This window comes from Falco punctatus (assembly GCF_963210335.1).
Source record: "Falco punctatus genome assembly, chromosome: 13".
NCBI classification, from domain to species: Eukaryota; Metazoa; Chordata; class Aves; order Falconiformes; family Falconidae; genus Falco; species Falco punctatus.
This window is the reverse complement of record NC_137593.1, coordinates 20671426-20685488: the sequence shown is the minus strand read 5'-3', so window position 1 is coordinate 20685488 and position 14063 is coordinate 20671426. Positions and strand designations below refer to the sequence as shown.

The following is a 14063-nucleotide window of genomic DNA, read 5'->3' as shown; positions in this document are numbered from 1 at the left end:
CTTTTTAAGTCATGCTGTGACAACCTCACAGCATGGGGCCATGCCAACTACAGGTTGACATTGTCATATATAATACTGACATATCAAAGGAAAAGGACTAATATTTTTATTCCTAGGACAAGTTTGACAAAACTCTATGTATCTGGGATTATATACTGTAATGATTCTTGAGCTGACCTCATTAAGAACATGTGTTTCTAATAGTGGAATGCCAGTGGTTATTTCATTTTGGACAACCCTTATGTTTTACCTAATGGCAATCAGGTTTCATGTCTCAACAATTAATAACATCAAGATGTTGTTGACATCACTTAAGAAAATAATTATGCAGCAGAAATCTTGCTCGAACAATCAGCTATCTCACCCGTGCACTCTGCTCGGCTTTGGAGAATAGCAGTAGTCAGCCGTTAGGATCTCTCTGCTCGTAATTTTCTTTGTTACATACAGAACGTACAGAACATGGATAAGCAGGTAGAGCAGTGTGCTTCCCAGTGCCAATGTTCCAATACTCACTTTGTCCGTACTGTCCGTACTGGTAGCCTGTGACAGGGTCCATGCTGTAACCCGTGGTGCTGTAGGTCGGTGGGCAGTAGGACTGGGATGTAGGCAGGCTGTCTAAACTCTTCATATGATCTAGCCGCTGGCTGCAGCTGGCTGAGACAGTGGTGGTGGGCTCCAGGCCCCCAGTTAAAGGGGACAGGGCATAATCAGTTTGGGGCTGGTGAGGCACACCACCATGATTAGTCAAGAGTCCCATTACCTAAAAGGCAGAATAATAGTGTTAAAGTATGTGAAGAACAGTATTGCTTACAGAGCCATATGAGTTTTCAAGTCCATCATTTGATTTCTTAAAATAGGTAGACTTGGTATTCAACCTATGCTTTGAGCATCTAATCCAAAGAGGGAGTAGAATTTGGTTGCATCATCCACCAAAATAAAATCTGATGGCTAACAACCAATAAAAAGTGATACCAAGGGCAAATAAGGAAATACAATTTTAAAAACCTTTATGATTTTAGAGTGTCTGATCCCATGCCCCAGCTGGGACCTCTGCAGATGTTTGTTTATTCCTTGAGAACTCAGTTATAAGAGAATAAAAAACAAGTAGTGGCTCTTTAGCCTCACTGTCCTGCATGATCTACAAACATAGAAAAGCTGTGAAAAAGCTCACACAGTTGTTGGGCGGTGGGAGGTGTCCCAAGATCAGCAGTCATTAAAATAAAATTAATTTGGATTAGAGCACAGCAACACTACCAATGGAAGTAACAGAGCATGCCAGCATCTACAACAACATGGATATGTGGGGAAAGGGTAGAGCAGCTCTATCTCCTGATACCCTGTGTGCTGGCCTGTGAAGAAATGGATGTGAAAGAGTAAAGTGCTGGTCATAACACCAGTTCTCAACTTCGTCCTCTGAGTTAGAGGACACAACAGATGTTCCAGACCAGTTTCAAGTCAACTGTGACTTCCTTAATAAGCTGCTTGTACACTCTTACAAAAATCATCAGTCAAGATTAGTTGAAAAGAGAATATGAAAAATACATGCTTGTCCCTATAAAAGCCCAGCCCTCTAGACCATAATCTCCAGTAAAAAAAAAAAAAACAAACAAACAAACAAAAAAAAAAAACAACATTCAAAAGCACCTATGCTTTCAAAGCAGGAATGAAGGAAGCTACAGGGATAAGTTCTTGTTGACAAAAATCACTCACTACAGGTTGGTTCGCATCTCCTTTCCTGGCATGTGTCTCTAGCACATTTTGAAAATAAGTACAACAGAAAATTGCTTACTTCTGCTGGAATAAGTTGTACTTCAAAGCCTGAGAAATAGTCCACAGCTTATAATGGATGGATAACATACAGCTTCTGCCAAACCTGCATATTCTGATAATTTACAGGTTCTTCTTCCTCCAAAAAGGCATGACAAATATCTGACATATGGTATTTGATAATCATTTTGCTTTACTGCACTTCTTACCATAAACTAAAAAATAATAATTATTAAAATTGGAGTCTATTTTGTAAAGAATAAATTAATGCTTATAAAGAATATGTCTGGTACCTAAAGCTCTGATGCTCCTGCTTGTGTATTTGTTTTCCATCACAAAAGAAAAGGGATTATTACTGTAGCAAGCTTGTGGCCCCAGCTCTGAGTTTGTTTGTTTGTTTGTTAATAAATAAATGAAACAAGACCCGGGGATCATGATTTAAGTAGGAAGGAAGACCTGTCCAGGTCTTACATGTCTGATAAGGAAAAGAGCAAGAAGCACAAGCAGAGTACTTCAAAAAGAGACACCCAGATACCTGCATTGAGAACACAAAACATCTCTGCATCAGATGCACCCCAGACATCTCACCACACAAAAAGAAAGTTGAGAAAGAAGTTCAGTTACTACTTACAGCCCTAGAATGTTTACTTCTGTTTCACTAAGCAGAAAAACATGAGTCTAACTGATAGTATTTGCTAAATGTTTCATGAACTGAAGCATTCATGCAAAAAGAAGTTTCAAAATATATCCAAAGACTTCATTTAGATACTGAAATCTTAAAACTTTTAAGTTAAAAACACAAAAGAATAATTTGGATTCAGGCCATAAGGTATTTTCTATTTAATTCAAATAATCTTTTCAATGTACAAAACCTATTAAAAGAATTTGAGGTTAATAAAAAACAGTTTAAAAGATCTCTGGAATGACCACAGATCAAAAAAATCATGTTATTTGCACAGCATTTTGTCCCCAAAACCCCTAAAAGCTAGAATCACCGGGCTGTCAACTATTTCTTCTAAAAATTGGTTCCTGAAAGCTATTAAAATTTCTAAAGTTTATTTTGGCAAGTTTTTTGAGTTTAGAAATTACAAATATTTTTCTTGTACCTTTGGAAAATTATATGGTCCTGAAAATCTAGCATGCTTAATGATATGACATTGCATCAGCAGAGTACAACAGAACGTATGAACACTGAACCTGTATCCATTTAGGTTATACTAAACCTTGTCCTTTAAAATAAACACTAATAGATTCAAAAGAAGAGAAAGATCCACAAAAAAACATGGCTTAAACATTTACATTGAAAATTACTACTTTGGAAAATATTTATGTTGGCACCAATATCATGATTTTGACTACAGTTGAAAACACACATGATTTATCAGAAATCTGAAATAAGTGCACAGCCCTTTCCATTCCTGCATAGCACCTATGTGATACCAATATTCACAGGGCTTTATGACATTCTGTTTCAAGTTCAAGAGCAGGGAGGAGGAGCTGGGCTCACGTTGCCTTCTCAGCCCTGCTGGAGTCCCCATGGCATCTTCTCTGTGTGAGCGCTCTCACATCACACGCTGTCTCTACCAGAACTTCTAGGACCAACTGCCAAGCTGGGCAAATAGTTATTTTATCAACTACGTACTTTAACTAAACTTTTTTCTGTTTAATATTTTCAATGGAATAGAGCCCAAGACAACATTATTTGGACTTTGCCAGCAAAAACAGTGAGCTCAAAAACTTTGGGATTGGAAGTTATTTTACAGTTAGAGATTAGCCTTGAAATTTAAATGTGGATCCAGATCCAGGCTCAAAAGCCACTCAAACTTCAGTAGCATCTGTACTTGGATAGAGATATTTCTTCTCTAAAATTAGCATTTGATGAGATTTACTTTAAAAATTTAAAATTAATTACGTAATACAAGTATTCAGGTATCTTTTTAGTTGCGTATGCACCTAATAGACACTTTGGAGCATGGACAGTTTGGAGCAGAACTGACGCAGCACTGTCTCTTGAGGCAGAGAAAACAAGTCTGAACAGTAACCATCTTCTCAGAAATATCTCCTCCAGAGGTCTTTAGAATAATCCTGCAGTTGATTAGTATCTAAATAATTAGATTTTTGGTCATGTCTTTTTTGAAAGCTATAAGGGAAGTAGCCTCAGGGCAGAAGTCTTTCGTAAGGTATGTGCCATGACCTTATCACCCATACAAGGAGTTACAGGAAGGGCATGGCTGACTTTCACCTAATCAATTAGAAAGCCATTAATGGGCCACATCTGCAGGATGCTCAGCACCCTCAGCTTAGTGGTGTACAAGAGAAACACTAAGATCAGGATTTTGCAACTCAGATCTTCTGCTGGTATGAAACGGTATAGTTCTAAATAAGTAAACAGAACTGATTGTTTTACAGTAACTAAGGAAGAACGTAAATTTATTCAATCCATATACCATCCAAATTACTGGAAAACATGTACTTCCCCCTGAATTACTTTGGGAAGGCCAAGGTAGCAATTGTCAGCCTTGCTGATCTGGATCCCGAAGAAGGTGAAAGAAAAATCAAGGGCTGATCTAACACCTAGAACCAAATACTGCGTAACAATTTGATTTATTTTAGAAAAGAACTCCTGTAAATGCAGAAAAACCCAGGCTCTAAGTTTTTTGGCTACATATATTTTGTTCTCATTTTTTTTACAAAACACAGAGAAATGTTGACACATAGCCTTTGAGCTTATACAGTAAAAGAAGGTATATATAATTGATAAAATAGTTCTATTCTGTTGGAAAACAAAGGTGCAATTAGGAATAAGTAAAGAGAACAGAGTGAACTGCAGCAACCAAACTCTTCAGAAAAGTTTTCAAAGAGCACATCCCAAGCAGTCCAAAATACTATTAGGGCAAACCCCCTTGCTGGTGGGGTCAGCACAGCATCACTAGCTGAGGTTATGATCCAGAAAAAGAAATTGAATGATGAAAGCCTTAAAGATCACATACGCAACATCTGGTCCATTATCAGCTATTAGAAAATACTTCTATTATCAACAAAATAAAGTCTATTAAACTGAGAAAAAGCTTATTCTATTTAAATGAAACATTATGCCTGTTAATATGGTTGGTATTTTAGGATGTAGGACCTACCATAGGCACAATAAAATTCTCATATGTTTTAATTCATTTACGCATGCCTGCATTTAATATGCTTTGTGACCATGTCTGCAATTAATATGATTTATGAGAAAAGAACATGTGCAATATTTTTGGGGTACAGTGATACATTTTTTTCCCCTCCTGTGAATGAAAGATTTAATGAAACAGCTCAAGGAAAATTGTTGGCAGTTAACGTATTAAGTTGAACTGACAGAATCGTGAGTAAACTTTAGTGGAGTTAATGATATCCTCTTATCTGACCCTGACACATTTGCAGCATGTAATTTACAGAAGCTCTGTCCAGGGAATCTTGACAAATGCTCCTAACGATGTCAGGGCAATGTTCCATTCTAATGTAAAACAGATGTGGGTCAGATACCCTCATTCATCACCAACACTGAAAATTTCAAACTCCTTCCGAGATGAATGGCATTACCTGCTGTTAACTCTTTTCACTGTAGAAAAATCTCTCAAAAATAAAATATTGCACAAGAAAGAACACAAAAAGGATGGTTACAATGCATTAGAATGAGAGATTTTAGAATATTAATTACAATTAATTAGCTACATGGATCTATATCTATAGGATCCTAGAACCCTGGTGCTGATTCATTTTATCTATACGAATATTCCTGCTGAATGTAGAAAGTGCCAACATGCCGAATGAAGAAACCCAACAGAAAGCATTTTTGTGCCAAATGGCTGGCACTGAGAACCACATACTTGGTTAATGAAAACGGGAGAAAATACACTGACTTTGAATATCTGAGGATCTGACCTTCTGCATAGTCATATCAAATGAGACCTCATACTGATTTCACACCACTAGACATCAGCGGTAGCTACACTGAAATTAGAGAAGGTGCACTGGTGTATATTTAGGATAATTGAGAGGATAACTTGATCCTTCATGAATTATATTCTTATCTACAGGAGATTACTAATGTTCACAACATTATCACAGTCTGCCAGGACATTCGTGTCTTTTTTCAGGTGCTAGATCATGGAGTCACAGGACTAGGTATCATTACGAAAGTAATTCAAAGAGAAGCTAATTCTCAATGTCCTGTTTGTATGAAAAAGCTTCAAAAATGTCAAGACGAATGAAAAGCTAAAACAAAGCCCAAAGATGAATATACACTCACAACTTATATGAAGAATATATATGAATATATAAGAATAAATATAGAATTAAACATCTCAAAACTTTTCCAGACAGTCTCAGAGGTTGTAGGCTCATGAATTTAAATGCTTGAATATGGCAATATTACAATATTACAGTTCATAACACGCGTAAACTTGAGATCAAGTTGCGCTCTGCCTGTGAGCTCTTCTCCTATTGTCTACTCAAGCCAAAACACAAAAGAAGGATTCTGGCCACCATGAAAACCAGCCCAGCTAGTGACAGGTGGGCTCTCACACACCTTGCCTCCACAACTAGGATACATAGGTTTTTCTCTCTCTGAAGAGCAAAACAAACCAACAATACACCCTTTTTTTTATTATTTATTTCCTTTTTTCTGGTGATGGCCAGGGGATGGGATCTGCAAAGCTTTCATAGGAGAACTCTGACTAAACTCAATGTTTGGCCCTACACCACCACCTACTGCATGATCTACACGTACCTGACTGGATTTACCAACAGGAAATTGCTGCAAAATCCTAGCCATGTAGGTAAAAACAGTAAGCTATCCATAAGTGTGAGAGAAAAAAAAAGATTGTGGACAAGCATAACTGGAGGAATCCAGCTAGTAAAGGGTTTATCCATGGGGCTTCTGTTAACGTATATGCCAGTGCCTCTAACATTAGGCTAGTCAGCACTGAAGACAAATAAAAGTGTATATTGCTATTTTGACCAGGGGAAGCCTCTTCGTATTCTCAGCACTCAGTCTTTCTTTTATAAGGAAATTATAACTATAACTGATATCCTGGAAAAAAATGAAGGGAAAAATAAAACAGTTCTCTCTAGAGAGGTAGGAAATTTTGAAGGAAATGGGGTTTGATACATTTAAAGATGGATACATTGCTTTCCAAGGATTGCTAAGGATGAAATTCTGATCTTTCTGATCCAACTGCAATATATGCTATTCACTGATTCAGGTTGTGGCATTAGTTCCTTTATTTTTTTAAAAATCTAAAATATAGAGCATAATTAAGGACTCAAATGAGACATTTGTAAGTAAGGTGATTACTTATGACAAAGCTTTCATTCATGTACCAGTCCTCAACTGAATAAATATGCAAGAACTCAGATTCTTGTTGATATTTCTATTTTGTAAATTAATTTAAAAATTAGTTCACGAATGCATGCCATTTGCATGCATTCATAGTCTGTGAAGAGCTGACTCATACTTTCACTTATCAAGTGGTTTAAATAGAACTTCTACATGTAGCAAAAGCAAAAAATTATTTAGTGATGCTGAATACTCAGTCTGTGTATATTCTAAATGGTACAAATTATTATGGAGAAAGATAAGTCAGTTTTGTGAACAATATCATTTAAAAAGTTTTAAGAGAACCAAGAAAGTGATATTTTATATGTGTTGTGTCATTCTACTCTTACTTTTTTCTATTTAAGATACCTGTATTTTTTATTGCCTTTCTAAATACTTACATTCATCATGTTACAATACAATTGGCTTAAGTTTCCAGGAAAGTCCAGAACTTTTTTGCATCTGCATGTAAGATTTCTGAGCTGTAAGAGGAGACCTGGTTTTTGAAGGCTGAAACCCCACCTACGTTTCTAGCATGGTGGGGATGGAGGTAGAAGTAGGGCCAGAGAGAGAAGTTGAGATGGACATTCAAAATGTAAGGTAGCCTGTTTATTGTTCTTGCTATATTTATATATTTAATTATATACCTTATATTATTTGTAAATGTATATTTCTATTTTTTAAATACTACAGTATTTACAAAACAAGTAATAAATGTTTTCTTGCACAACAACAATTACAAAACTATTGGATCTCACCTATTTGTATCCACAGAAACAAAAATAAACAATCCCTTTGGCTGAAGTTGGTTGGGTTTTCTTTAAATAAATAAATAATAATAAAAAAAAAAAACCACAAAAGAAACAAAACCTCATGTTCATGAAAATGTTATCATGTGAATTAATTTTCTTCCTCACAAAGAAATGCCTGACCTCTGTCTCATTTTTTTTGTTTATTAAGTGAGGAGCTCTCAGAGTCAAGTTCATTATGGCAAAGATCATGAGCTTCTCATTGGTGTGGGACTTGGATCCAAATGAAATGTTTTTGTGGGCAACCAGTTGGACAGTAATTCAACAGAAGGTATAGGAAGAAGTATGATAAATTAACAGTTGCCTTTTTTCCCCCATCTTGTTTTTCTTAACAACGGAATGCAAGTTTTTAGCCACTGCTTCCTGTATTTCCCTTAAAAACAGAGTTAACAAGACAACATGAACATACCTAACTGATCCGACAGCTGCCATCAGATCCTTCAGGTTAATGAAAGCCAAGTGCTCTCAAAGACTTAAGAGAAGCCAATTGCCTAAGATCTATCTCACCAAAAGGAGCTACAGTATAATTCTTAAACTCAGGCAGTGAAATGTTTTGACAATAGAATAAAGAAACCTTGAAACAGCTTGCATCTTTACTCCTGTTCATGGAAAAAATCGGAATTTTCTTATCAAGATTATTCCTGAGCTCCAGGTAATGGCATGAGAATTGCAAACTTTGTTAAAGACTGTTATGTTCCTACACACAACCCATACAACAGTCTGGTTCGACTCAATGGGGGAAGATGACAAGGAAGAGGAAAAAGTAGATCCGAGAAGTTTTCTAGAGGGCAAGGAAGAAAAAAAAAATAATAAAAAATCATGTCCAGCAGGAGACTAGTTGCATACATTTATTTTTCTTCCAGTAAAAACTTAACACTGCAGTACTATTTAAGCCTGAGTATCCTACAGGTTAAATACAGGAAGCAAGTGCCCCTGTGGGCAGTGATAGGTGTGTATATATGTATATATAGGAGTATTGCTGCTCCACCTGAATCCACAAGTAGCTTGAATCAGCACACTTCAAAATCAGCCGACTGCCTGAACTGCCTGGTGTAGGGCAAACTCTGCTGCTTTGACACTAATAAAAAGCACATGACAAGGTCAGGGGATGCCCATGTACAGCGGAAAAGCCTTTTTCCTTATCTTAAATGAAGCAGTTCAAAATATTGATATCCTGTCTTAAAAACAATCTGCTCTCTACTAAGACCGTACACCTGCAGTCGCAAGACAGGTGTTTTTGCAGTCACTCTTCTGCTTCACATCAGAGAACCAGTGATGGCCATTAATGTCAGGATCAGAAAGAGACATGCCAATTCAGAAGCACATTTAAGTCCTGTAGACACATATTAACACATAGATATGCTACCCCATAATAATTTTGTGTTAACAAATGTTTGTTAAAAGAAAATGCACTGAGCAACTGAAACCTAATTTGAAAAGGAAATACAATATTCTCATAAATGTATGCATGAAAGCCAAGAAGCTGCATAATAGGCATATAAAACGTAAAAATATGCAATTTACATATATTACACACTAATAATCTCTGTTCTGACATTATACTTAAAGAGTTCTGGCTGAGATGGCACACTTGCAGTTGAGTTGCTTTTTCATGAAATACAAAAAAGAATACTCCTGGCTACCAGTTTCCCAAGACATTAGTCCCTGTCTTATTCCTGCAAAAGTCAACCCTTTGCAGGTCTGTAAGATAGAGCTTCTCTCACCACAGCCAGGTAGCAATAGGTAAGCAGGTGAACAAGGAGAGTAATCAGTCACCTGGAGAAGATTCTGCAGATCTTGTCTTGATGTTAAAAAGTGCTAACTATTAACAAACTGGGACTGTCTGTTCCCTTATTTTTTTAAACAAGAGCAACAACATTTTATCACCCAGCTTGCAAGACAGGTATGTTACAGAGCATTCTGCCTCCTAAAACTGACCAAGACGTACAATCCTCTCTAACTTCCAAATTCAAGGCTAACATAATAAAAATAAAATTACAGCACCCTGGCCACCTCCACTTGTCCTCTGCCTTCACCCAGCACTTGCTTTAAACCACATATTTGCCCATCATATTCAAGAACAAAGTCAGAAAGGAAACACCCTGCATGGGCAATAAAGCTTCCCCAGGGGGCTGCGTGTCACACCCTCATTTGGAATAAATTGAAGTCAAAGGGGAAAAGGAGGTTGAAGTTTGGTAAGTATATGATGCCGTGAATCTTAATATTAGATTTTGTTCTGCATGTTCTTTAAATCACAAAAGATTATTTAGGCTTCAAACAAAGCCTGCCCACCCCTGCCGCAAAGTCACCATAAATTCAGCTTTACACACAGCATAACCAGAGTGCTTGTCTGCAAGACAGACATGGATGGGTGGAAACATTATGTTAATTGCTCACACATCCAGATTTATTGTAGTCAAAAATCCACTGGCTAGTAAAAAGACCTGCTTGCTTCCTCATCTAAATTCCACACACACAGGCAGGGCACTGCAACATGCCCACTCAGCAGGAAAACTCCTGTTTCTCTTTCTTCTTGAAATGCCCAACACAGAACTGGCTTTTGACTTCCCAGCCGCCGCTACCTCAGCCACTCAGTCTGCACCTGGGTGCCTGCAGAAGAGCCCTGCAGAAGCGTGACAGGGTGACACACCGCAACACACTCCATGACTAAGGGGCATTTACACACAGTAATGTCGCAACATACATGACCAATGTCCGAGGCTCTTTTGGGCATAAAGACACCCACTGTTTTCCTACAGTCCCACAATTTGTTGCATATGATTTACATATTTGAGGCTTTATCGTTCCTTTATCTAAAACACAAAGTCCAGGTATGTCACTTTATACATACGTAGATTTTATAAATATCTGTAAGTTATTGTATAGGCCCCAAAACTGTTTTAGAGGAGCTATTGGTAACACTGCATGAATTTAGGGCGGGGCTTTTTGTTTGTTTGATGGAAAGACCTTTCTCAGCCAGTGAAGATAATCATTCAGTTGCCAAGAAGCTCTTCAAATCTAAATGGATATAAATAATCTCCTGCATGCATTCAGTGAATGCACGTCAGTTTTGAGTGACCAGCCTTCTCCAAAACCTGTTGATAGAGGTGCAGGATACAGCCAGGAACTCTAAGCACTGGGGTAGATAAAGGTTTCAAAAGTTTAAGGAAAAAAAAACCAAAACCAACAGAAGTTTCATAGCATAAAGACAGGGCCAGGTGTAAAGAATCACAGTAACTGATTAAAGTCATCTAACCTGCTCCAGGATCTCTTTTTGATTATATCAAACCTCAGATCAACAAGACTTTGGGGGGAGGAAACCTGGCCTCACTTTTTTGTCCCACTTTGCCCAGACATCACAAGATTTCTTTACTGTTGTACTCCACTTCTGTGTCACAGACAATAAAAGCTTTGTGAAAGGGGAACATTTTCCATAGCCAGAACCAACACACATTTAAACTGACACTAACAACTACTTTTGATGGATTAGCACTAAATCCCAGAAAGATATTTATGTCAAAAATGTGGAAGCCTTGCATACTATGAAACTAGCCATTTAATAAATAAATAATAAAAAAAAAGGCAGCAACTAATATAACATCAAGGCTTTTGTTGGAGATTGCATTTAGAAATCAAAATTCTTTAGAGCAAAATCCATTCAAGTCTTGTTGGAAGTATATCTGTTTGTTTTTCTGTTGGTATTTTTTTCCTGAGGTTTCAAGCCATAAAGTTTTGTACCCCACTCTGTGCTATAGGAATCTGTGAAACTTAATTACATTTACCGTTACAAAAAAGGGTTTATGAACTTTTGCCTTTGGGCAAAAATGTTTATTTCATTGCCTTTGTTATTCATTCTTTTCAACTCCAGTGCCTTTGAACTTTTCAGCTGCACAGAGTTATCACCGTTGCACAGGAACCAGGAACTGTACTCCCGAGATGCAAACCACAAGTTGAAGAAAACGAAGGAGGCAAAGATATACGAGTCGTTATTTTGGCCACCCTTTGTGCCATTAAAATCTCATTTTCTGCCTATTAGAATGCCCTCTCCCTGCTTAGGCAGTGGTGATAGTCAGTGATTAGTGTGTAATTGAGTATAATTGTCTTTTCACTTTTCATTTGTGTCATTCCGAGCTTCTCTCTGTTTTTCTAACCTCGAAGAGGAAAAAAGGGTAGAAAGCAGATAAAGCTGTTAAAACTCTCACTTCAGCCCTGAAGAGATTCCTGATTGTAATTATAGATTGCATCCTCTTTGTGACTTGTCAGAATTTAGTGGACATCTCTTTCCAAGCACCTGGGCAAAGATCTCACTAATAAACTAAACTCCCATCAATTCAAGCTTCAGCTAATAACGTTAGCTTCAGACAGATGCCACATGTAGGAAAATTTAACCAACCTTTTGACACTCAATTATCAAGGCAATTTATTAACATGATTTCCTAAAAAGGCTCATGCAAATTAGAAAAACAATTATGGTATTCATGCATTTATAGATTGCCAAAGAGCAGTAATACTCCTAATTTCTGTATTTATAACTTGATTATAGCTCATCTCAATGCACACTGCTCAGCCCTTGGAACTCTCCTCGTACAACTTGCCTGTAATTTTCCTGGACCATTCAGTAAAACTTCGGTGAGGTTATCTTAAAGAGATATTTTATTCACAGAAAAACTATACAATCTACTTTCTGTACCTAGCCATGGATATTCAGAAGAATAGCAGTACATTACAAATGCTTGACAACTGAATGTAAACATGAAGCCTACATGATTACATTATAAATCACTTGAAATTAAATATAAGCTATGACTCTTGATTCAGCCAGTAGGAGGAAAAAATAAAAAAAGAAGGAAACCAGCAAACTGAAATCATGTGGCTTGTATAAAGAATACATTATGGTTTAAATTTGGCAATTCATTATACTGTGGCCTGAGGGAATAGACTCTTTGGTTCTGGTATACAGCAAATCCTCTGTCTGAAAACACAGGACTGACCTGAGGTGAAAGGCCATTGCCAATGGCAGGGTTCATGGGATTTGAGGGCCCGGATGGAGGCACAAAGCTGTCTGTATAGCTGGAAAATCCATGCCTGGTGCTGGGTAGGCAATAGGCAGAGCTGCTCTCTGGATTCGAAGGGAGGCTGCTTTGGTGTACAGTGCTTGGAGGGAGAGGCTGAGGTCTATGGACGGTACTGCTTGGATCAGACACGGCTAGAAGCAAAAGAAACATGTTATGTTTTCCTCCGTTTTTTTCTGGCATAACAACTTCATTATGTGAAATTCAACTTGACAGAATTGCATCAGGGCCTGCATCAAAGTACTAGTTAAGTAGAAGGGTAAATCTTTAATGTCATTAAACATTTACCTGGCCAGTAAGACTACACAAAAATTCTTAAACAGACTGTAAAAATCATAACAGAAACATGCAGTTTTCAGACAATCCTTAGTGGGCACATGTTGTTCAGAACTGATACATCAATTTATATGTGTGTGTTTATATATATGTGTATATATAATAAAAAATAAAGGAAAAGCTTTATTTGCTTAGCAGACTGGCAACAGGCTTTCCCCTTCTCATCACAGCACAGAAATTCTGCCCTGGTTTGTAGTGAACCTAGCAATGGATGATAGAAGCCCTGGGCTTTGAAAAATTCCCTTAATTAGAACATCCACCAACAGTTAGGATCCATCTCAAGGAGGTAGAAAGAAGAGTACGGTAACTTATTTTATAAAAATTTCACCTGTAAGGTTTTTCTTTAACAATAAATTCTAGTATAGCCTAGATTTGAGGCTCTGTTCCCTCCCTACACCCCCAATCCATCAAAGTTCACAGAATTTCTGATAACATTAAGACAAATTGTTACGATACTGAGACTTGCTACTATCTGATGTGGAACAAGACAGTCCGAATAACTAGATTTTCCACCATCAGAATATTCAGAGTACTTACAGAAGTTTCCAGTGCACCATCATTGAAAGCAACAAAGACGACAGAACGCAACTGCTGCCTCCCTCCCTGCCAGCCAAGCACTCTCAGCAAAGGGGGCCCATGCAACAGAAGGGTAGGGAAGCATGTACGTTGCTTTACGAACACTGCACCTCTGCTGTGCAGGACGCTATTATTTCCCTAGCTAGC

General features: G+C 37.5%; 1 protein-coding gene and 1 long non-coding RNA gene across 2 annotated transcripts in view; both read right to left on the bottom strand.

Moving 5' to 3' along the window:
- LOC308072352 overlaps positions 1 to 14063 on the bottom strand; it is a 272072-nt gene that overhangs the window by 62385 nt on the left and 195624 nt on the right. The window lies entirely within an intron of this gene.
- Positions 1 to 14063, bottom strand: part of LOC308072920 (paired box protein Pax-3) — a 56897-nt gene that overhangs the window by 20422 nt on the left and 22412 nt on the right. The window contains exons 2-3 of the mRNA XM_080410495.1: positions 12924 to 13138; positions 514 to 760 (exon numbers count right to left, since the gene is read on the bottom strand). Coding sequence (XP_080266621.1) covers positions 514 to 760; positions 12924 to 13138 — 462 coding nt within the window. The remainder of the gene's footprint in view (positions 1 to 513; positions 761 to 12923; positions 13139 to 14063) is intronic.